The following is a 25,769-nucleotide window of genomic DNA, read 5'->3' as shown; positions in this document are numbered from 1 at the left end:
AATTTGCGTTGTTCAGATTTCTAATCTTACAATTTTGGAAACTTACCATCCAAACAGTCATCAGCTATACGTCCAAGCGCTCTCTCATAGAAGTCGTAGTCATTGGCCGTGTTATCAAAATGCGCAGGATTCGCGGCGTCTAGTTCTCGCGTGTCCCGGTCGCTGAGCTCGCAGTTGTCGCGAGGTTCGCTTCCGTAGGGCACATCCCTGAAAATATCATGCGATTTAAAGTCTCATCGTCTGTCCTAGTAGATGGTTAATGAGCGAGGCGCTTAATATCAACAGAAACATACAGATGTCGGATGGAGCCTTTCACCGTTACTTTATTTATTTCATGACTACTACTATATAACTAAAGTCAAAGGACTAAAATCCTATTAGTCGGGTTATATGTTTATCTTTATTATATAAACAGATATAACAATCTTAAAAGATTTTTTTTTATTCAAGTAGGTATGTACCTGTAATTAAACGCCCGACAGACGAAGTCCCTCGCCTCAATACATTCCCTCTGACAGTGCGCCAACGAATGTGCAGTCGTAAATCTCCTCACAAATCTACGCTGCATTCGTTGCCGTCCGACTTGTCTGAAGCTGTCCTCCTCACACCGGGAACCTTGCCACGGCCTGTGGCCTACTGGAGGCCCGCCTACTGGGGCTCCTCCTAGGGGGTTACCGATGGGGATGCCTCCAACCGGTGCACCGATAGGACCGATAGGTCCATCTGGCTCGTATCCTCCATATCCGGGTCCACCTTAAAATTAACTCATAATTAATCTAATCTAAATATATCTTCATAGTTATTATAGTAAAGAAAATGTATGCAATTTACCGATTGGTCTGTTTACGCCAGGAGGATAGGTGTCGCGGTAACCTCCGGGTCTATCCACAGGCCGGCGTACAGGATAAATTGGCCTCGGTTCTACACCTACCGGATACCTGAAGATCGAGTTGTAACAAATTGTAACAAACTTATTTATTAAGATTCAGTGTGTTTTATTTACACGGTAATGATTTTTTGATGTGAACTGTTTACCTATCAGCGCCTGGACGGACTCCTCTGTCTGGATAGCGGTCTCCTGCTGGATAATCAGAACCACCATAATAACCGCCACGGCCATAACCTCCTATAAAATCATGAAGAACTTAAAAAGGCGAATATCACTTTATAATTAGCAAACTTCAATTTAGAATAAGTATACATATTGTAAGTTAGGTATATTATATTTTATTAGTACAGGTATTATTAGAAAACACATACACATTATTTTAGGACTTGCTTATACCGGCTGAGGTTTTCCACAGCGATTACTTTGATTTATATTTCTTAGTACTTAAACTCTCAAAGAGACAATTGTGAGAATATCACAGTTTTTGCTGTTGGTTGAAATAAGTGAAAAAACCCGGCCAGAGTATTTGTTATTCGATTAAGTGTGTTGAGGAACTTGTGCTTACCAGGATATGACGATCCGGTCGGCGGATACTTGTCGTACAAATCCGGGTAACGGTCCCCGCCGAGCGGTACCGGATCCCGGTTCACTCCTACGGGATACCGGCTGCCGTACGGGTACCGTCCCCAGTCGCTAGTGCTGGGATATCTGTCCTGATCGTATCTGTCAGGATACCGGTTCCACCCGGGCCTGGATGGATATCTACCGCGGATCGGGTATCTGTCAGCTGGATACCGATCGACGGGGTATCTGTCAGGGTAGACGTCAACCGGGTATCTGCTTACAGGGTAGCGCTCTTGGGGTGGGTAACGGCCTATGTCGTTAGTAGTTGGATAGTCGAGGAAGGGAACTCTGTTTGGTCCGGGATATGGTAGGGATTCGCTGGTCGGGTATCTGTCGCGTGGGGGATATCTATCAACGCCTGGATATCCTGGGCGGTATTTATCAGCTCCTGGGGGATAACGGTCAATAGCTGGATACCGATCTGAGCTAGGATATCTGTCTATTGGGTATCTATCAGCAGGACTGAAGCCTATTCCAGGGGGATATCTGTCATCAGGGTATCTGTCGTCAGGGTAGCGGTCGAAGCCCGGGTTGTATCGGTCCGGGTAGTCGGGCCCGGAGGGGTAGCGGTCGTCGGGGTAGCGGTCGGGTCTGCCGTACCGCTCGTCGTCCGAGTAGCTGTCGTCTGGGTACCGATCGCGGTCGCGGTCGCGGTCACGGTCGCGGTCGCGGTCGCCACTACCTCCTTGAATACGCAATGTGAATTAGTAAAGTAAAATGTTCAAATATACTACAAAACATACACACAAAGCTGGGTAACGGGTAACCCATTTAAAAATAAGTTCTACAAGCTAATTATATCCAAAACAGCGGCTTTATCTGCAGAGCTTATCAAGCAATTCAAATTGTTTTTAAACAGTATACGAAACAAACAAAACTTAGTCAGATGTACTAAAGAATCGATTGCATATTGCGACAGTATTGTTCCACAGATATTCTCAGACAGGAACAATATTGAAACAAAAGGTAAACAAACTACAACAAAACATGCCCATTAATGTATACTTAATTAGCAGAATGCAGGATAAAATAATATTTATCAGACTACGCAACATACACAATTCTAAAATACGAATCCCTTTTGCAAAGCGACGCGACATGAAATACACATATAATTATTATAGTCTTCGCCAAAGAGATTGGTCTACTAAAAACTACTGACTAGGCAATTGCTACTGCTACTGCTGAATACGTAGACACCTAAGTCCTGCTACTACAATGAGGTGATGTAAAATAAAAACCCAACTACAGTAACTACAACTATTTTTGACTAAATGAGGCATGTTCCAGAGTTTAAGTTACTTTTATCATTCATTTCGGTACAAAAAAGAACACTAACAATTCTGGCCGCTGTAGTTAGGTAGTCGTTTATTTCGTAGGTAAATAGGTAAGGTACTAAGGCCCAGTTGCACAAAACACAATTGACGGACTGAATAACGGCAATCAGCGGTGAAATACAAACTAGGTAAGGTAACCATAGAATGGAATTTTACGAACATTTTGACGGCTACAGACGGTTTTGTGCAATGGACCCTGATAAAGTTTGGTGTAAATAATACTCGAAATTATTGATAAAAGGTAACTTAACGTCCCAGGATAATGAAGCCTCATAGAATATAATAAGAAATTTTCCAAATACAGATGATCTAAATGATGACATGCGAATACAGAAGCCACAGGTTTACTACCATGCACTATTCCGAACCTGTAGTAGAGGGGCGACCCCACGGTGCCTGCGAGCCGCCGCTAGCCTCAGCTTCACCACTCACTAGCTGGTCTGTTTCCCCACACAAATTACAATTTAGAACATCATCATTCACACGACACGACAAAACGTGACACAAATTTAAAAGCGGTCATGAAAATATCGATATCTTTTAACTAGTTTATCACCTGCCGTTATCTGATCTTATTGTTTTTGCCACCTACTTTTGTAACACAATTGTAATTTTGTAATGACAACAACTACTTGTTACAGAAGAATAACATCAGAGGTATTACCATATCAGGCAATTTAAACTCATATAGGGTCGTATTCTATTTCTAGAGCGCAGATGGGTTCAATGTCGTCATACCACGTGCCTGAACAAATTGACCACTTATACCTTTGAGGACAGTAGCACTCGTAAACTGCGTCTATTGGGCATCCAATTGAAACGGTCAAGTGGTTATTGATCTCTTCCGTTACTCTCGTTTAAAATAGGCTAGATACTTACGCATTAGATTCTCGTAGTAATCAAAATCGGGATCGTAAAGTAATCTCATCCCATCCTTCTGGTTATAACGACTCAGACGACATGTCCTGGCGCGATCGCTGTATACCGCCGATCTGTAATAAACAGTATAAAAATAACTTTGTGTGTCATTCAATATCGGACAATGAACTGAAATGTGTTATTGGGACGTTTGAAACGAATTTGTTTGACATCGCATGTTTGAAATGGATATTAAGTACTTTGTGAGTGAACAATAACATTTTTAAATATTGTATCTAGGTCTGTTTATTCAGGGCAAGTACCTATGACCAGATTAACGAGAATTAGATTACATTTCGACAGGTTTTTACCTGCATTGGAAGCTGGTTTGTCTAAGGCATTCGTCGAGGCACTCGCTAAGGGACCGTCCAGTAATCTCCGAATGGAACTCTCCGGTAATCCGGCTGTTCCGGTAGCGCTGGAAGGCGGTGTCCGGCCGCCGGCCCGGCGAGAACAGGTGTGACGTCACGCTGTTGTCCGGGTACTCCGTGCCGCGAGCTGTCACCCGATGAGAAACTGATCATAATTGTGAGAAAAACCTTATTTCGACTTCATGCATCACAGTCACCTTCAAATAAATTGTTAGCTTAGTCAGTTCATTAGTTCTGGAATAAGTACCAATTATGTTTTTAAGTTTGAACACAAATGAGTTATTTATTGTTAGCCTAATGGCAAGATAAGAAAACAAAAGAAACTCACGATTGTCCAGACAAACAAGATCATAAAAATGATGGGTGGGTGATGCACTGACAGTCACGTCGTCTTTTTGAGAGACGGAATCTTCTTCGGAAAGCACACATTGGCGCGTCATTGCGTCATGCTCGATCGATCGACAAAAATATCTGAAATAGGCAATCAAACAAGTAAAGCCAAATTCCCTTATATGATTGTGTTTGACAGGCTAAAAAATTACACTTACTTTTCCGCACGAACGCACATAGATTGGCACTCGTCCAAGGTCATATTGGAGAAAACGTCAGCTTCAAAAGGACCTCCGAGACGTTTATTTTCTTCCTTAATGAATACTGCGAGGCCGTCACATCTCCTTTCCGCTAAAATAAAAAAAAAACCTAATAAGTATATACTCAGCTTCTATTTGAATCTAATTAAAATAGAGGAAGAATATATAGGTAAAGTCACGTCTGAAAATATCGTACCGAAAAAAGTGCCAAAAATATGTATACACGACCTTATTGCCTATACAGGGCGTCCCAAGACTGGGCCATCAAGGCAAAGTACCTTAAATATCGTAGATAGGATATCGTAGGAGTCGGTTCGATTCCCAGTTGAAGCAAGTGATTCTTAGAAAATCTTTAAATGCAGAATTACTGACTTTTAAAAATAAAGTCTTCTTTCAGCAAAATATCCTATCTACGATATTTAAGGTGCTTTCCCTTGATGTCCCATAGTCTTGGGACGCCCTATATACTAAGTTAGTGTATTGGTACATGCTATTGGCACTTTGTCGGTATTGATTTTTTCAGACGTGACCGTACAGTATTAAAAACAACATACCGTTAAGACAAGTATTTTCCAAGTAATCAGCATTATGGTCGTCTTCCAAAAGTTCGGGATGGGTCCTTCTAGTGAATCTACTAAGAGAACAGGTCCTCAAAGCAGAGTCGTATGTTGCAGAACGGCACACAAAGCTGAACTCCCCTAAGCATTTGTCTTCGCACTCCGTTCGGTTGGCGACCATGATCTCTTTAAGGTCTGATGATGGAAGTTTTAATCGTTTTCTGGCATGCCGCTCGAAGACGTAGCGGCGAGAGGGACATTCCCGTTCAGGACGGTTGGCTGAAAGAAATAATAATATGAGAAAAATGTTCGGAAACAATTGGGTCGGCTTTAGAGATCGGCCCACTTACGACGCTTGATCTTGAATATCTTGTTTTCTATCTTCTGGATACGTTAAGATACTTACATGTTAAACAGATTTCGTTGAAGTGAACGCTGTTGGGTACGATCATGAGAGTGCCAATGCCTTCAGGGGCAGCTTGCTCCCTCGTCAAATAGCACGTTGACTCTTCATATTCCGGCTCAGGACTGAAGGCCGCAATACGCGCTCCAGGTTGGAAATCGATGGAATTGCATGTCCTGACTAAACTATTTCCAGATCTATCCCGTAAACATAAGTCCTGGCATTTTTCCAGCACACGGAAAGGCGGTGCAGTTTCACGTACCTAAGAAGCAATTGTTTCCATTAGCATCTAAATGTTAATAAATATCAGAATTTGTTGTTATTGTATTAGAGCGTTGTATAAGAATATTTTTAAGTGGAAATGTACACTTACGACATCATCGTCGAATCCGTGAAGTTGTTGATTAGGAAGGCGTTCGTACATCACTCTTCCCATTCCTTGGTTACATGTTGTTTGAGCTAAAATGTGATAATTATAGTAACGTAAGTATATTTGCTAACTAAATTTTGCAATGTTCTCTAAACGTTATGTTGTCGATCCGGCCTTATAAATCAATATACAGCTGTAAATATTATTGTGAACGTTATTGTGAACTTTCAATTACCGAGGTGTGAATATGACAATATGAAGTCAAATTCAGGGGGTGTGTCTCCGTGCAATGATGTCTAAGGGGACTACATTTACGAGTAGATTATGCAGAAAATAAAGAAGAAATAAATTAGAGGCCTACAAATGTAATCATAACGAAATAATGCGATTGTATAAGTTGTAGATCTTTAAAAACATATTTTGCAGAATAACTGATGTCTATTTAAAAGCTTGAGTATTATGATCGAACAATATTTTTTCATTTGCTCAAAACGAATTAGAAAGAGATAGGTTTTATTTTTTCGCGTCGACTCGAAGTACCAGTTTATACATGTAAATTAGTATAATACCGTTAGCCATGGTGAGCATGGTGAGCGCGGTGAAGGCGTGCATGACGCTCGCCCCTCGCGGCTTCATCTTCCTGCTGCTGACTGACCCTCGTCACCGACCGCTCATAGGGCCACCTAAAACGAAATTGGTGTGGTTCAATATTCACAATGCACAAAAAAACTACTAGAAGGATTAGGTAAGTTAGAACTGAGCTTCGTAAACGCCAACATCTGGTTCAGTAGTTTGTTAGTAACGAATATTTAAGCTTTTCATATTGCTGTAGTTTCCGTGTCTTTTGCGACTGTGTCCGTCCGTCCGTCCGTCTGTCGCATTGCTAAATATCTCGAGAAGTACTTAAGCTATCGATTTAAAATTTGGAATAGTAATGAATAACGCTTACCCAAACATATTGAAAGTGTATTTTTTTTTTAAATTTGGATTAATTATGGAAAATTTCCATTATAAAGGGGCAAAATTTCAAAGTCTAGTTACTAGGTCACGTGGGGTATCATTTGAAAGAGCTCAAATTGAACATTACAAAACAATTTTTTTTTCATCGTAAATAAAAATTGACTTATGAAGGAAAATGTGAAAAAAATTCCATTCCCCCCCCCCTTCTCTTCGAAGTTTACGAATGAAAAATTATGAAATTTTTACATAATAATTACATTATCATAAAGATTACAGGAAAAATAAAATCAGATAACTTTTTTTATTAACAAAAAACATTGTGTAATTTAATTTGCAATTTAATCCCGTTGACGGGTGTTTATCTTTCAAATAAAATAAAAATTATTGAAATCGGTTCACATGATAAAGAATTATCCCTGAAAAACCAACATACATACAGATCGCATAAGTTGGCGCTGTAAACAATTATACTAATAGTATACTTCTGGTCAAGTCTTTCATGAGAAAATTAAAAGTTTGTACGGAACCCTCGGTGCGCGAGGTAAACGAATTCGCACTTGACCGGTTTTTTATTACACTTCCTTCAGTCAGGCTCCTAAACAGAATCTTTCACATTGTCCTTTACAAATTACGGGCCCAGCGCGTTTCCACTTCTCTAAAACCATCAACGTAAATTTAAGTCCACACGGGGTCACCAGAGTCACCACACCTTGGTGCTCCTTTACTAATTTACCATACATCAGAATAAAAATCGCTTCATTAAGTCGCGCTCGCGCTCATTTTTACGTCCTGTAAGTACCTTATCTACTCATGTACCTATTTAAATTAGAAATGATCTACTAAAATCGTTGATTTCCAGCGCTAAACATAACTATAATATAAAATAATATACAAGGCAACTCAGCGTTCCAGTCACGGCATAGCTATTTTCAAGGTGACCTCTTTTAGGGTTCCGTTGTCAACCCTTATAGTTTTGCCGTGTCCGTCTGTCCCCGACTTTGCTCCGTGATCGTTAGCGCTAGAAAGTTGCAATTTGGCTAGGGTACATAAAACAATCATGGCGACAAAATGGTAAAATAAAAAGTAGAAAAAAAATGGTTTTTGGGAACTTTCCCTTTTTTTTTACAAAGGCACGCGTCTTCGTGAATGACACGATCTAGCGCCAGTTCAGCCTATTGTGATAAAATGGTGACTAAGGAACCCTACACGACATGCTCTTGCCCGGTTTTTATTATTAGCAGAATGCATATTATAAATTTTTACCTAGATATCGCATAGTTTATGCTCAACTCAACGGATTTCCTCCTAAAAATTATATTTTTATCAAACCGTTGAGCTAGGTTAGGTTATAATTGTAAATAGGTAGATAGTAGATATTTAAATAGGTTATGCAATCTGTGTCGTCGTTTGGAAAAAATGGGACCACTTTAATATTCAGGGGGTGCTTTACTAAACGGATTATTTTATCGTCACGAGCGCCAACCCTATATCAATAATTAATATCAATTATGAATCAGGCAGTAACAATTTTAAAAATAACTAATCTTGGCACATAATAAGCAAGTGACAAATAGTTATCTGATTTACGAGTAGCTTTACGTAAAGCACCGATTACTATCTGCAGGAACATAATATATGTTATCTCCCTCCTACTCATCTACGATAAGGAATAGATACTCGCACCAGCAACACCCATTCGTAAACATTACATAATACCATGATGAACACGAGTTCTCTATGGCTGTTATTCCGATTGCATGCAGAGTTCAGTCTCTCATTTTCCAACATGGATACTGGAAGGGTACTTTCATGCTAATTCGAACGCGCACTGACATCAAACCGATATAAAAGCCTGTTCATTCCGCTCAGACTTATCCGCACAAGTATCAGTGCGAGCGAGACGCTTCTGCCAATGACAGCTAAGTAACTGATATGATTCCAATATCATTCGAATTGGCCTGTTTGTTTCTGCAGTTGACTGTACCGACAGTTCTCACGCAACTTCAAGTATTTATTCACCCCGATCTCTCGGCAAGATGTTCTAAACATAGTGGATTACTGTTGCTATATCGCTTAGTACTAAACGCGAAGCCTGGCTGGGAGAAATAAAAGCGATAATAGCGCTCGACATGGCAGAAGATATGACCTTTTGTGAATCTGCCATATATACGTTGTCGTACAAGTATGTATAACTATTTTAGTGAGCTTCATAGCTACCAAGGCGGCGCCACTGACATGCACAACATCTTATCATCTAACATGTGTATCATCTTTACAGCAATAACTTCGCGAACACAACTCATGGAGGTTTTTGCACGAGTTGCGGCAAGCCAATCCTTCAAGAGTGCTAGCTACACATACGCATTCTCCTACAAAGTCTTCACCCCATTTTGCCTCCTGGAGCGGCGCTTGAATTTTACATTAGTTAGATCCATTTGATCTGGATTTGCATGAAGAGTGTGGTAGCTGGGAAAAGAATATTACAACACTCATTGATTATTGATCACAATTATCTACTTACACTGGGCAAAGCGTGCTCAGGCTAACGACCGCCCGAGCTCGGTAAGCTATGAGCATAGGGTCGAGTAGGCAATTACGGTCAAATCAGTTCATGAGTCATGTTAATCATAGTTTTATGGACATGAATACGGTTTTTGCAAAACGATCTCCGGTTCGCTGCATCGGGTGAATATGGTGGACAATTGAGAACAAGGTTGAACTCAAATATTATAGAGCTCTTACTGTGCCTAGCCTAGATAAAAAAAAAAAACTGTGGGTTCGTCTAGGAGAAAATACATGTTACGCTGTTACCCAGAGCCCTGTACGAGTACTTATGTGTTGCCAGCTACCCTAGCGACAAGACGCCAGGCCAAGCCATGTCACGCCAAACCTGAGCAACCCTGCCCTACATTCCGTCGCGTGGGTCGTGCCATTCAACCAATTCAGAAGAATTCGACTCCAGATCGAATCGCAGATGCGACTTCGCCCATGGCTAGATTAGTTCACGCTACGCCACTGAGCGCGCACGGCTAACGTAGCTGGGAAGTGATCATTGTGGTAGGGTCCCAGGCTGGGGCTAGGGGTCGGCAAACCGCAGCTTGCGAGCTATATGCAGCTATTTAGAGTTGAAATTGTGGCTCTTCAAGTCATCCAAAATATTGACTCTTGAAGTTGTTAGACCACTGATAACAATGCTGTCTTCTGTAGGTACCTACATTAATATGCTATTAATACAGAAAACATTGTCATTTCATGTCGAATGTAAATGTAAATCTTATGCACCAAAAATGTGGTACATTTCAAACGTTGGTTTCGTGTAAACAACTTAGTTAAAATAGTGTTCAAATGACCATGTTTACGGCCGCTGGTATGGGAAAATTATGAAGCCGTTTACCTACTTTCGGAAGGCCATCAATATTAAGTACATCGTAAATAATAGAACACAATATAGCGGATTTATTATTTTGCTTAAAATATATAGTATTTCAGAATAATTAATATCATTCTATACATGGTTAAACAGACCTACAAATAATTATCAGCATAATAAGTAGACTTTCAATAGACAGAGCTTTTATAACAGCTAGAACATAAAATAACTGCTGCAGATTTTAGATATTAGATTAGGTTAGTTAGCTCGTTAGGTGTGTATCTAATATAAAAATAAAAAAACCGGCTAAGTGTGAATCGGACTCGCACAGGAAGGGTTCCGTACATTATCTATAAAAACGGTCACTCATCCAAGTATTGACCCCGCCAAACATTGCTTAACTTCGGTGATTGGATATTGGATGAGAACCTCGAGATTGGAAAACAATATTTATTTTATTCTGTTTTTAGTATTTGTTGTTATAGCGGCAACAGAAATACATAATCTGTAGAAATTTCAACTGGCTAACTATCACGGTTCATGAGATACAGCCTGGTGACAGACGGACGGACGGACGGACGGACGGACGGACGGACGGACGGACGGACGGACGGACGGACGGACGGACGGACAGACGGACAGACAGACAGCGGAGTCTCAGTAATAGTTTAACTCCCGCACCGAGGGTTCCGTACAAACTTTCTATTATCTCATGTAACTATAAATATCGTCGGGCCACGCTCAGTGTAGGGTTCCGTAGTTACTCTTCCGTCACAATAAGCTAAACTGGAGCTTAAAGTATAGTAATTTGTTAACCAAGGGATGAAACGGTACCTTTCACCCGAGTTAAACAAATAGGCAAATTTGCATAATCAGTACCTAATTAAAGTAAGTCTTTTTACTATGAAGGGAACTGATCATGTCTGCTATAGTTTTCATTTAATGTCTTTCTTAAGCTCTACTTCCACGATTTTTTTCATATTTTTTGGACCTATGGTTCAAAAGTTAGAGGGGGGGGGACACATTTTTTTTTCTTTCGGAGCGATTATCTCCGAATATATTCACTTTATCAAAAAATGTTTCTTGAAAACCCCTTTCCAACGATACTCCACACTCTAGGGTTGAAGCGAAAAAAAAATTTCACCCCCACTTTACGTGTAGGGGAGGTACCCTAAAAAAAATTAAATTTTTAGATTTTATTATACAACTTTGTCGGCTTTATTGATTTATATATCCATGCCAAATTTCATCTTTCTAGCACTAACGACCACGGAGCAAAGCCTCGGACAGACAGACAGACAGACAGACAGACAGACAGACAGACGGACATGGCGAAACTATAAGGGTTCCGTTTTATGCCATTTGGCTACGGAACCCTAAAAAGACTAGACCACAGGGCCTACCGCGAACCACGTTCGACGTGTTGCCTCCCTGTCACACTTACGTACGAATTTACGCGACAGAGAGGCAACACGACGAATGTGGTTCGCGGTAGGCCTTCAGAAGTATTATAACCAAGCATATTTGTGTACAGCGTCATCTATCAGCAAATTGGCTTACTTATTTGCGCGACCTGTATGTATGTTGGTTTTTCAGGGATAATTCTTTATCATGTGAACCGATTTCAACAATTTTAAATTTATTTGAAAAATGGTATTTTTTCCGTAATTCTATAGATTTTTTTAGGCTAATAAACTATCCCGCAAAGAGGGTTAAATTGCAAATGAAATTTCAAAATGTTTTTTTGATTATAAACAAAAAGTTGTTAAGACGAAGAAATGTCATTATATTTTTCCTGTAATAATTGATATTGATAATGTTAATGTTATTTAAATATATATATGTTTTCGTTGGTAAACTTCGGAGATAAGTGGGGGATTGTTTTTAACACTATGAATACAAAAAAATGTTTTGGAATGTTCAATTTAAGCTCTTTCAAATGATACCCCATCTAATCCAGTAACTATAGACTTTAAAATTTTGCCCCCTCTTCATGATGGGAATTTGACATAGTTAATACAATAAAATAAAAATGAACACTTTTAATGTATCTGGGTTACCATTAAGCGTACTATTCAAAATTTTAAATCGATATCTTATGTAGTTCTCGAGATATTTAGAAAAGAGAAAGACAGATAGACGGACAGAGTCGTACTATGGTTCCTTTTGTACCATATGGTATGGTTCGTATCGTATGGTATGGTTCCTTTTGTACCTTTTTGGCACGGAACCCTAAAAACGGTCAATATTATCACTCCACAAACAAGGAAGTTTATTTTCAATGCCACTAAACGCCTATCTTTTTACCTATTTTTGCTATAAGATTACATATGTTTCATATATAATTAATAATTTATCATCGATACTGAGTTATTTACATCGATTGACATTATTTACAAAAAACTGTCAAGTAGCCAATTGTATATACCACAAGATTTTACTTTTTATTTATAATCATAGTTTTAGGTCTCTCTTGTAACAGTTTAGATTCGGAAATCCTCCCGGGTAATGACATCATTAAAATGACTGTGGCGTTATGAAAAAATGCGCCCAAAAGTCGCAATGCACATTTATCGATGTGTTTCTCATATCATTTTGCTACAACCAATAATGCATATAGGGAAAATCCTACGGAATCCATCGTAGGCGCGGGCGCGTAACAATGTTCAGCAGTTACGATAATTAATGATCTATACTAAGCCATCTTCTGCTTGTGCTAGTTGTGCTGAACCGAGAAGCAAAAATGATACAGCATTAATTTACAAAATTCTTGTATTACGTACACTCAGTACATAATCATATTATAAATATCAATCAGATGTGCTATTTATATTTAAAATATATCCATGGCAACACTTAATGACATCAATTTTTAGGGTTCCGTAGCCAAATGGCAAAAAACGGAACCCTTATAGATTCGTCATGTCCGTCTGTCTGTCCGATTATGTCACAGCCACTTTTTCTATGATATCGCCGGAAACATGACTGATGTGGATGTGTATTCTGCGGTGGCAGTATGGTTCCATTTTTATCACTTGTCACTATGCCCGTCACTTTCGCGCTTACATACTTATTAGAACGTGACAGGCATGGTGATTGGTGACAAATGATAAAGAGCCGGCCATCTTAGCCCTACAGATATTCTTCGATAAAAGTTAATACTTAAAGTCAATTAATTGATTTAATATAAACAGTATACCTAAAACAATATTTCGCCACAAAAATAGATGATATGATATGTTTATTCATACTCTCCTCATATTACACCGGTATGCTCGTGCGGTGTCCGTGCTACCGGAGTACAAAGCATCCGTTTAGTTGATAAAATAGAAAATGCCTGTAAGTACTAAGGGCACAATAACAGTACTGCTATTGATTGCTGGACATTATTTGAAATGGATCCAACATGGTCATCGATACCGTTACTTTGCGCAGACGCGTGAAATTGGGTTGGAAAATTGCAAATAGTTACATTTATGTTTCAACGCATAATTGGCTATTGTTCACGCTTCTCACTGATTTAAAAATAAATATTTACTTATATATAGATTTTCAGTCTGTTTACAATTTTTGCTATCGACGTGTTTATATTTTTTTATAAATCACATTTTACATTTTTAATCAAATCAAATTTTTATGTTGGAAAGCTATTTTATTAATAAACGTTGTATTAGAGTCAATATTATAGCTAATAGTTTTTCTGGCTGCACGTCAAAATATAAAACAGAATGAGGTTATAAAGAAAACTGGTAAGGTCAATAAAGAGGCAGGCATTCAGTGCATGCTTGATTGTATTGCACGCGTGCGCTTTGTGACATCACGCGGTTTATCTTTTCTGACGTGTATTATGTGCATGTTGCATGCATTACTTACATCGGTCATCAATCGTAACCATAGTGCACAATTCATGATATAAACAATTATTTAAATGTTATTAAATATAAATTTTACTTAAGAGGCTGTCAACACCCAATGTCCTTGAAATTGATGTTACTTAAACAGTTTTAAAAAAAAGACTATTTGTTTTAGTCAAGTAAGAAAAATATATGTTCATATTAATTATATTTCAAAGACCGTGGTTGTACTCGATACACGATTGAACGAAATCGGCTCGATAGAAAATAATTGCAAAGATTGGTCTTAAAATCACAATTAAACGGTTTTATGTCTTTATTGTTTTGACTTATAGGTCTGCAATTAAAATCACAATTTCAAAACATTTATATCTAAACCGTGGCTGAGTAAAATATTACACTAATAATCCACTTTTTTTCATTTAAATATTTTTCTTATTATTGCCTTGCCCAGGCCCAGTAACATGCGACAGTGCTATCTCATTTACTCCGATACAAATAGACAGTGTGCGCGCTTTAGGTATTGACAGCCTCTTAAATAATGCCATATGTGAAAAAAAGGAAAGTTTAAATAATTAGTAAGTATGAGACACCACTGAGATATCATATGGTTTTCATATTAGTTTTCATTGTGACTGACGATATCTTATCATTGTGATCCGATTATTGACCGAGTAAAATTTTACGAGTGTGGTCTATGTTCTATAGTCCGATAATTTTACTGGTTTTAAAAACAGAAAATAATAATTACAGTTAGACCAAGCTTGGCAGCGATTTTAATAGCATAGACTGTGCAAGTGTTATTTTCAATGTAAATTTTCTATTAAATTATGACGTTTACTTAACACTTGCACAGTCTATGCTCTCAAAATCGCTGCCCACTTAGCTTGGTCTTACTCTAACACTCTGTTCAGCAAATGTATCATAAATGCATGTACTAGGCGTACTTTGCAAACAATTTGCCTCAATGCGTACGCTGGACGAAATATAGAAATTTGAATGACAAAGCGATGAGGCCCAAAACTATGAAAATTTTGGCGCTCACCAAAATGTGCCGATGGAAACCGGATGTAAGCATCCGGCTTATTGTGCACGAGCGATGTCCTCGCGCAGCATTTCCACAATATGACGTCGCGTCCAAATTTTATACAGTTATCTGTATCGTGAAATCGCTGTCTGGCTGTGTTCGCGCGGTTTATTGCAGTGCGAATTATGACTTTTGAAAAATCGTTAATTTCTTTAATTTATGACGTCTCCAGTGTGAATTGTACCTTTCTAATATGTACATACATCCTAATTATGGTTGGGCAATTGGAACTCGATTCTCACCGACCTACCCAATTTGAACAAATAGAGCCTTAATACGACAATTCTTTAAAAAAGCAGCTAAAAATGCTCCGACTTGCCCAACGGTGCTTTTAACGCTACGCTTCTGGCCAAGCTACCTATCGGTATGCCTTAAGCAGTCTGAACGCACTAGTGAGTAATTAGGTATAAGTGCGATCTTTGATTAAGCAAAGTAGTGCTACAGATCTAGTGGTAAAGACAATGTATAGTTCCTGTGGATGACCTTTCTGTAATGATAAAAATTTCGGGGAATTAATATGTAGCTGTAAGGTTAACAAAATGACATCTTAAGATAAATAGCAAAATGTACAAATATGAACTAAAATGTCTTCAAGTCGGAGTATGTCGGAAATACTCATATTAGCGCATCAAAATTCTGCAAAGGATGAGACCACATGATGCCCTCCATAAGATTATGTTGAAACATACGAAAAAAAAAAGATTAAAAAGCAATGTCCAATCCTCGCACAAACAGCATATTTCCATACAATGTACCTTGTAATGTTTAAAATATGAATAAATGATAATTTGAGAAGAGAAGTACCTATATGGTATCAGATGTTCAATAGATACGTATGCATTGGCCCTTTTATCCAATTGTGGGGCAGACTCATGAGAAAACGAACTACAATATATGGGTCACTCCCATCATTCATCAATTAAAGAGCAATGCGGATGTCAGAAGTCCCGAGTAACTGTTGAAACTGTTCCATCACCTTTCATGTCCATTCACGCGGGACGGTGTGAAAACTGTTCGGACTATTGTAGAAATGTAGGAGCGGCTAGGTCGGCCGTGGGAAAGGCAGCATCCCGACGCGGCCCTTGCGACATCCTAAAGGCGCACCCACTTGAAGCAATGACATGGACTTTATATGTATGTTGTAGGGTGCGGATTACATTAAGTACTGGAAACCGTTCATTTAAAAAACTAAGATTGTTAACCCAAAAACGTTTTTTTATAGAACGAGATCAAATGTGCACGTCCTTCAATAATTTATTTTGTTTATTTCTATCACAGAATTTTAGAATATTTAATAACAAAATATTTTTATGGGTAGTTTCCTTACCATGAAAAATTGACGAAGCGCCACAAATATAACAATTTAGATCTTAAACAAACACGCTACCTACCTACAATAACCGATGTATCTTGGTTATTCGCCCTAAAATGTACAAAGCATGTTTTCGTATATATTTATTATCTTGTTCTTTATATTTAAGAGCTGTGTGATTTTGTCCGAAGGATCTCCAAGTTCTCCAACTCGTCCGGTCCTCTGTCAACTCCTTAACCTGCTGGTATGACACGACCTGGACCTTATTAAGTCCAAATTGTATTTGATATTATTATCTCTACAATGAGAGATAGCAAATTAGTAGTTAAAATAATGAGGTAAATTGAACATCGTCCAAATGAATAAAATCCAATGGCCGAACAACGTTAATCCTCAAATATTTACTGTCCTTGCCACTATCATAGGTATTCCACATGAATCTGCACGTGACGATAAATTTACTCACAATCAACAAACGTTCGCAAACTTATATCTGTGGCTTGGTTACTTAGTTATTATTAATAGAATAGAATAGAATAGAATAGAATAGAATTTTATTGTATAACTGTGTACATACAAAGGTGGTCTATTTTTACATTAAACGTGTCAACAGTTGCCTGCTAGGGCGTACAATTTTTTTATGGTAGGTAACCTACCTATCCTAAAACTAAGCTTAAACTTAAGTACATGGTATAGCCGGTAAAACCACTCTGCCAGTAGAAAAAGGCGCGAAATCCAAATATTCTATTAGCCTGCGCACCTACATTTTCTAAACCCGCCGCCCCTCTCCACCGACGGAAATGGCTTGACAGACTGTTACATATTAATTGGCAAAGAATTCATTAATATCATAAAATACTTTATCGATTAGCCAGTTCTTAAGCCTCCGTTTGAACATAATTCCATCTAGCGCTTTTAAATCTAGAGGAAGATGGTTGAAAATGCGGATAGCCATAATAAAAGTGCTTTTTTTGTACAAAGAGTTGTTTACCTTTGGAAGGTAAATATCATATTTGTACTGGTCACGTATGTTGTTTTTTAATGATGACTTATTAACAAAAAATGCAGATTGACTTTTAATAAAAATACATAGTTCTAGGATGTAAATACAGGTTAAAGTTAAAAAACGTTTTTCTCTAAATACGTTACGAAGCGATTCCTCGGTGTTTTAAGCATCTTTTTTGTAGTGTAATGAGATCTTTGTCTTCTTTTCAGTTTGCCCGTTTTTAACAGAAGGTCATGGAGTCCGATTTTGTTATTACAGGACGATTCTAACGTAAACGGACATCAGAAATATATTTGAATCATTTCAATTTCGCCCGCGCCAATACATGTACGGAAAAGTACGAGCGAAATGCACGATAGCTAAATGTCCTTCTGATATCAGTGTACATTCAAACTGGCCTGATAATTTATGAGTATTGTTCTAATACTATTGGATTTGTTCTGTGTCAGTTGCAAAGTGGCATCAGATAAGCTGTCAACTTTCATGCCATGACCCCTGAAAATGTGAATTCGTTTGATAACTAACAAGACATTTTTTATAAGAGGCAAACTAACAAACGAATCGCAAACGAACAGAAGAAAAAGTACGTTCTTTTCTTGAAGGAAAATTAATAAGCAAGGTTGATTGACTTCGAAACAATTGATAAGGCCCATTTAGCCAGTAATTATTAATTGAGAAGTCGCAACGCAATACTTACTAATAGTAATAATATAATAGGTAGTCCGAGAAGTCATACTTAAGTAGTACGTATCGACTGAAGCGAGCGACAGTTAAATAATATTGTGACTTGATCCGCGTAGAGGTCATTAATTTAATCATACAAATCTCTGTTGTTAAAGTTCTAACGAACAGGAATGACAATATTACGGATAGGGACTTAGATTATCAACGGTTTGTTAGATTGGACAACCGTTTATTAATAAGGCTACTAAACTTTGTCTCATTAGTAATTACGCCCTATCTAATTTATCTATACTAGGTATATGTCCATGGCCACCCACTCCTCACAGCACGATAGTCTCCTGTTATACGATCCATTTGGCAAAATTTGTCAGAATTTTAATAAAAATAACCAAAGTGTTTTGTTATTGAAATGGTCTTAGAATCTAATGCTTCTGTCTCAAGTTAATAAATTTTGATCACCCATCCTTCTTTCCGACTATGATCGAACCAAAAGCGCGTGGCTTTAATTTCGCCGGTTCTGTCTGGCTCCTCCGATACCCTAGCCTTCCTCCCCCATCCATATTACGACATATTGGTCTCTAGATTTCCACAGAGAGATAGAGTCAGACCAAGACAAGTCTGCAACGATTTTGATAGCACACGCAGTGCAAGTGTTATTTATACGACATAATTTCATAGAAGTTTGACGTTTAAAATAAGACTGACACTGCGTGTCTGCGTATGCTATCAAAATCGTTGCAGACTTGTCTTGGTCTGACTTTAGAACAATCCTGAGATGTAGTAGGTATGTATATTAATATTATTAATAAAGGTCCCTTTTTCAAGACCACACCGTTTTATGTATATGCCCATAGAGGAAACACCGCCATCTTGCAAAATGTATATCATCCTGGACAACTTCACCTCTTACTATGAAGATCCATTATTAAGCACATTTTAGAGGAACATTAAAGGTAAGCCCGCGAGAATCACGTTGTATAGATATGTCACTGATAAATTCAGAAATTAATTCTGCACTCTCGGTTCCGGTGCGTATGCACGTGGCGCGCACGCGCCGCGGTTGCATAACGCAGTCACAGCGCACTGCGCAAACACGGGAGCCGCCCACCCGACCATGCTACTATATAGGACAGTATAGTAAACTCGGTACTTTGGAACGAATTTATAACTATAAGCAGTTTGATTAGATGCCCGAATCGTAGCGGATCCCGGATGAAGACATTTTGATGTTTTCTATAGGTAGACCATTGGGTTGGGGGGCAAAGGTGAGCACCCTTTCCTCTGGATCTAGCTAGCTAGCTGTTCAACCTTATGTATTAATGTTTGTTATGTTTTAGTTATTTTGATGATGACATTGACATATTAGATACATAATAGTTATGTATTCTGTAGAACTAGTTTTAAGATTGTTAGCTTAACAGTCTCTTGACGTGAAATATGTATTTCATACAATTTTTTATTTTTTTTATTCTTTGACATTTATTTGGAGAACTTTTACACCTCCACATCTCCTTGGGACCTTATACATCTCCAAACTTAATGTATTAACCGTGGAGACTATACGTCTCTGTCATATTGTATAATATACTTGACTTGGTACATACTAGTTATGTATTCTGTAGCATTAGTTTATGAGACTGCTTGTTTAACAGTCCAGACCAGACGCGATTTATTTATTCAGTATAAATTTTATTTTGACACTTGGAGAGACTTTACACTTCCAAATCTTATTAGTATTAGTACTCTGACATTGGGGACCTTTTACATCTCCAGATTTAATGTGTTTTAACCATACTATACATCTCTATTGTATTGTAGTACTTAATTATTTATTTTAAGATTATTATAATGTAATGTTTACCCAGGTATTGCATGTTGTATTTATAAATGTTGTTATGTATTTTTCATGTCACTATATGATGTTACTATAAATGTTGTATTGACTTGTAAAAGAGCCCTTGAGACCTACTTGCAGAATAAATTTTTGACTTTTGAATTTTTTGAATTTTGATCATCCGTCAGATTGGATCGATAGCTGAGATTTTATTCTGAGATGTGGCACCTTAAGCAAACTAATTATTGGCTAACCCGTCACTATTAGTGACACTATTGAAAAAAATAAGTGATTAAAGTAACCATATACCACATGTAAAAGCACTAAAGCAAGAGTCCTACGACTACGAGCCGTATTATCTAAGGAAAATGTACCATTAGGTATGAGATGAGACTCAATCAGGCACATGCTACATATCTTTGCGAAAATCCAATGTGAAAAGAACACACCAATCCACTATTCAGTACTCAAGATAAGAACACACCAATAATTTTAAACTACTAACACTTATTGAAAAGGGTAGGTATACTTAGTAGGAATCCAGGCATCTGACGGGATGATCAGCAAATAAATTAGATAAGTGTCCCAAAGCTTGAAGACTAGCACCAGTGGGGGGAAACTGCAACGTTCGGGTGTTCTCGGCTCAGCATTGCTACGAGCAACTATTAGAGTTGGCAGAACTTGCTGTTCACAGATAAGATAATCACTTGAATTCTGACAACCCTAAATAGCCGAAAGGGATAGTACCACACATTAGAAAACAAGATTCGTCCCTGAATCGCTGTTAAACTTCGGTTTTGTAGGAAGTTTCCTCTCTGAACGGTAGTACTATTACTCATTCATTCATTTCATTTCATTTGTAGTTTTACATGTATGTAAAATGTATAATTGTTGGTGCAATAAAGAATATTTACTTACTTATTCTGTGCTAGCACCACAATCAAATCACATCACAATCACCATCGAAAAATCAATTATTGGTGACCAAAATGATTTCAAAATAATTAGGGTCACAAATTGACCACATATTTTTTCTTGGCAAAATAAGTATGCATAAATGATTTTAGCAGTATTTATGTGTGTATAAAAAATCTATATTGACTAACTAAACTAAAATATAATATTACAAAATTAAACCTAGAAATAAAATAAAATCATCTACTATAAAATATACTTACCTACAAAAAAAAAAAGGAACCAATTATAAAGAGAATACCCCTTCTAACAGGTCTGTTTGCGGCATGGACCCCATGATACTGGCGGCATTACCTCTCTGTATGGCAAGGGAAATACGTTGAGAGAGGTACGCGCCAGCCCTGGGGTCCCCTGTGGTGTCGACCAGCCGCGCCGACAGTGCTGCCATGAATATTTTCATGTCGGCTGACCAGGGACCCAAAGTCTCAACCGCGACCGCCGCAAACTCATAGTCGTCGAGCAACGTCGAGTACTTGGGCCTGGTCAGCGGCAGCGCCGGCTCGAATGCGGGTCCCCTGAATGTGGGACTGTGCAAAGGTGTCGACACACGTTGCGTCCCACACCAGGGCCCTTCCTAGTTTCCACGGCACTAACGTTCCGTTCTATTTATGTGTGTATATGTTTGATTATACTGAGCTGATTATAATAAACTGACTATTGACGATCTTTAGATACAATGGACACAAAATATAATAAAATGCTAGTTTCTGCCTGCGATTTTGTCTGTATTAGTGTGTTCATGCTACTTACGAAGTAATAGGTAAGTACATATTTCAATGTTAATAATTATAATAAAATTTAAAAATAAGTTGGAAATCATAAAAGGCGAACTCAATATTACAATCAATTCATCAATCAATTACCTATGAAAGTAGGTAACTACTTTTTGGTCCGATGACGATGACGCCCCAAGGTGTAAGTATATAAAATAATTTAAATTAAGCAATTAAAATACACAAACAGTACCGGCCATGATGAAATCATAACAGATGTTATAAAACAATATAAGCACTTATATTAAACGTAAACCTTTTATTTACCTACTTACATTTGCAACCTAATACTTGAAACAAGAATCTTCCCGAAGAGTCTCAAAATCACAGTCATCACAAACTATTATTAAAAAAAAAGATAAAGAAAAAATACATATAGGCCTATCGCATTTTTATCAATCAATTCAGGGCCGTTGTTGCCACCCTAATCATGTTGAACATCCAATGGTTCTATTTGCGGACGACTGTAGTCTTAATTGAGATGCAGAATCGTAATACATAATACATATGAAACTGACATCAACAGTGCATTATCATCCGTCGCACAGCGGCTTGAATAGATTAAAGATCAATACCACTAAAACTAAAATACCGCAGTTTTATCAACTTATTTCGAATGCAATGAATATAAATTAGTTCTTAGGTTTAGAAACAGACAGTCATATCGCTTGGAAACCGCACATTTGAGTCTCTATGTAAACGTATAAACAGTTTCGTATTTAATATTTGGCTCTTAGAAAAATGTCGCAAACTTCAGACCGTAATCCTGTTTTACTAGCGCCTGTATTTCTAGGCCATATATATATATATATGGCCTAGAAATAGATGTTTCATGCAAACTTTGTTTTAAAGAATTAAATAGACTGACACTTGCAAGCCTATATATTTACGAAGTGTCTTCTTTGGTTACATCTAATCCGGAATTGCTTCAACTAAGATCGAATGCGAACGTGAGAAGAACTAGACAGGCAATGCAAACGAGAAGTGATAAAACTGCTCTATTAAGAAAAGTATACTAGGCATGGCATCCAAAATATATAATTTAGAACTTGAAAGCCTTAAAATATTAAATATACGTATTATGTATCAACACAGACCGAGCTAATCAAAGGGACATACTAAATTTTAATCGAACAAAAAATTCGCCCGTGACCAAAATTATTAAATCTATTAATTTTATTTTTAATTGACTAAATTTCAGTGTATCCGGATGTTTAAATAAATTTGGTATAATTATATGTAAATCTGTCATAGATTCTATGTTATCTAGATAACTAGATAATAAGTTAGATCTATAAGACTAAATACCTTTTTAGTACACCTTTATGGTAGATCAGTTGATCACAGAGCACTGTATCAACTTACTGTTATCTGTACCTGTGTTTCACAAATAAAATATTACTTTGTTACTTACTAACACTTATTTATTTACAAGAGGGCAAAGTTGTTATTTGACCCTTCGTGCCAAACCCCCTAATATTGGGCCAAGTGATTTGAAGGAATCTTGAGTTGTGAAGGTTTCAAGGAACCAGGGTTAAACAAACTATACTCCCGAGTGAAACGAATATTTTTCACCGCAACAACACGAGAAAAAAACTGCAAATAATTACAAATGAAATACAGATGAACGATACATCATTCAAAATTATCACATACAAGTTAATTCTATCAGCCAACATGAGAAAACTACTCAACTTTTGCATCAGATTACTTTGTCACCCTTGTCAATAAACTGTAACTTTCTTATCAGCAGAGCCCGTAAAGGGTGTAGCAGGATAGCCTAGGAAAAACTGCCCCCAGCGATTTTGGGCCGAAACTGTAATCAAACGATGCCTTTTGGGGAGGTTATACTCTGCACAAAGTTTCATCCCTCTGCTACCCCCTGGGGGTGAAAAACACCCGATTAACCCCAAAACTGTTTTAATTATTTTTTCCTAAACTATGAAAGTGACGAATTTGAAATTTTGTACAAATATTAATAAGACTAAAAGCTATGTGCTAAAAAAATATTAACCCCCTAACCATTTAAATTCTTGTAAAAAAAACAAAAATAAAAAAAGAATCACCCTGTATATCAAGTTTGGCTCATGGTACACACACCATTTTTTTTTTCAAAAATGAACCAGTTTATATTCTACATTATACAAAAGTTTCATGGACCTACTCCAGAAGGAACATTGCGAAATTAATATGTATTGGCTCTTTGGTGCGTACTATTCATTGAACTCCCACTAAGAGCCTTGCATTATTAATAAACAAGGGCTTGCGATCGGACCGCTGCTCGTGCCCGATTTGAAAAAGGTGGGGATAAAGAAGTATGAATCAAACTCATTTGTATTTATAAAAACATTTTTAGGGTTCCGTAGTCAACTAGGAACCCTTATAGTTTCACCATGTCCGTCTGTCTGTCTGTCCGAGACTTTGCTCCGTGGTCGTTACTGCTAGGAAGCTGAAATTCGGCATGGATATATAAATCAATAAAGCCGACAAAGTCGTACAATAAAATCTAAAAATTTAATTTTTTTGAGGGTACCCCAAAAATTCACCCCTACACGTAAAGTGGGGGTGATTTTTTTTTTTGCTTCGCTCCTACAGTGTGGGGTATCGTTGGAAAGGTATTTCAAAACTAATAGGGGTCTTCAACAAACATTTTTTGATAAAATGAATATATTAGGAGATAATCGCTCCGAAAGAAAAAAAAATGTGTCCCCCCCCCCTCTAACTTTTGAACCATAGGTCCAAAAAATATGAAAAATATCGTGGAAGTAGAGCTTAAGAAAGACATTAAATGAAAACTATAGCGGACATGATCAGTTTAGCTGTTTTTGAGTTATCGCAAAAAGTTTCCCCTTCATAGTAAAAAGACTTTAATTAGGTACTGATTGTGCAAATTTGCCTATTTGTTTAACTCGCGTGAAAGGTACCGTTTCATCCCTTGGTTAAATTGTGACGGAAGAGTAACTACGGAACCCTACACTGAGCGTGGCCCGACATGCTCTTGGCTGGTTTTTTTTTAATTATTTTGTTTTCGGGTCCGAGACGTTGCGTATTAAGCATGATATGAGTATAATGATTAGTGGCTACGAAATAGTACGTTTATTTTAATTTCGCAATGTTCCTTCTGGAGTAGGTCCATGAAACTTTTGTATAATGTAGAATATAAACTGGTTCATCTTTGAAAAAAAAATGGTGTGTGTACCATGAGCCAAACTTGATATACAGGGTGATTCTTTTTTTATTTTTGTTTTTTTTACAAGAATTTAAATGGTTAGGGGGTTATTATTTTTTTAGCACATAGCTTTTAGTCTTATTAATATTTGTACAAAATTTCAAATTCGTCACTTTCATAGTTTAGGAAAAAATAATTAAAACAGTTTTGGGGTTAATCGGGTGTTTTTCACCCCCAGGGGGTAGCAGAGGGATGAAACTTTGTGCAGAGTATAACCTCCCCAAAAGGCATCGTTTGATTACAGTTTCGCCCCAAAATCGCTGGGGGCAGTTTTTCCTAGGCTATCCTGCTACACCCTTTCATGCCACTGACGAAAAGAATACGTAATTCAACATACAGGGAGTTTTTTTTACAACACTATAAATTAAGATAACTTGGTTATTGACGCGCAGAAAAATAAATACTTGTAACATAAAATACACTGTTAAACATCAAAAATATGTATTATTTAATAAACTAATAATTTACTATTTAGTTGAGTGACAATAAGATGAAAGTCGCAGTTAGACATTTCTGTACTGATTTTCAAGTATGTATATACTTTATTGTACATAGAAATAAAAACACGAAAAACACAGTTACAAAGTAAATTAAATACAACAAAGGCGAACTTATCCCTGTATGGG

General features: G+C 37.6%; 1 protein-coding gene across 6 annotated transcripts in view; it reads right to left on the bottom strand.

The window, feature by feature from the left end:
* Positions 1-25,769, bottom strand: part of LOC133527501 (uncharacterized) — a 52,087-nt gene that overhangs the window by 20,435 nt on the left and 5,883 nt on the right. For 2 of the 6 annotated variants that reach the window (XM_061864533.1, XM_061864535.1), the window contains 14 exons: positions 6,629-6,742; positions 6,063-6,148; positions 5,693-5,951; positions 5,284-5,565; positions 4,688-4,820; positions 4,468-4,610; positions 4,080-4,284; positions 3,730-3,842; positions 3,219-3,290; positions 1,455-2,198; positions 1,036-1,126; positions 832-938; positions 462-753; positions 47-207 (listed from right to left, as the gene is read on the bottom strand). In XM_061864533.1, coding sequence (XP_061720517.1) covers positions 47-207; positions 462-753; positions 832-938; positions 1,036-1,126; positions 1,455-2,198; positions 3,219-3,290; positions 3,730-3,842; positions 4,080-4,284; positions 4,468-4,610; positions 4,688-4,820; positions 5,284-5,565; positions 5,693-5,951; positions 6,063-6,148; positions 6,629-6,695 — 2,755 coding nt within the window. In that variant the 5' untranslated portion in view covers positions 6,696-6,742. The remainder of the gene's footprint in view (positions 1-46; positions 208-461; positions 754-831; positions 939-1,035; positions 1,127-1,454; positions 2,199-3,218; positions 3,291-3,729; positions 3,843-4,079; positions 4,285-4,467; positions 4,611-4,687; positions 4,821-5,283; positions 5,566-5,692; positions 5,952-6,062; positions 6,149-6,628; positions 6,743-25,769) is intronic. The other 4 variants (XM_061864536.1, XM_061864538.1, XM_061864537.1 and 1 more) reach the window with 4 other exon arrangements.

The sequence above is a fragment of the Cydia pomonella genome, chromosome 18 (assembly GCF_033807575.1).
Source record: "Cydia pomonella isolate Wapato2018A chromosome 18, ilCydPomo1, whole genome shotgun sequence".
Classification (NCBI taxonomy): Eukaryota; Metazoa; Arthropoda; class Insecta; order Lepidoptera; family Tortricidae; genus Cydia; species Cydia pomonella.
Note: the sequence above shows the minus strand (reverse complement) of the source record. Positions and strands in the feature narration are given on the sequence as shown.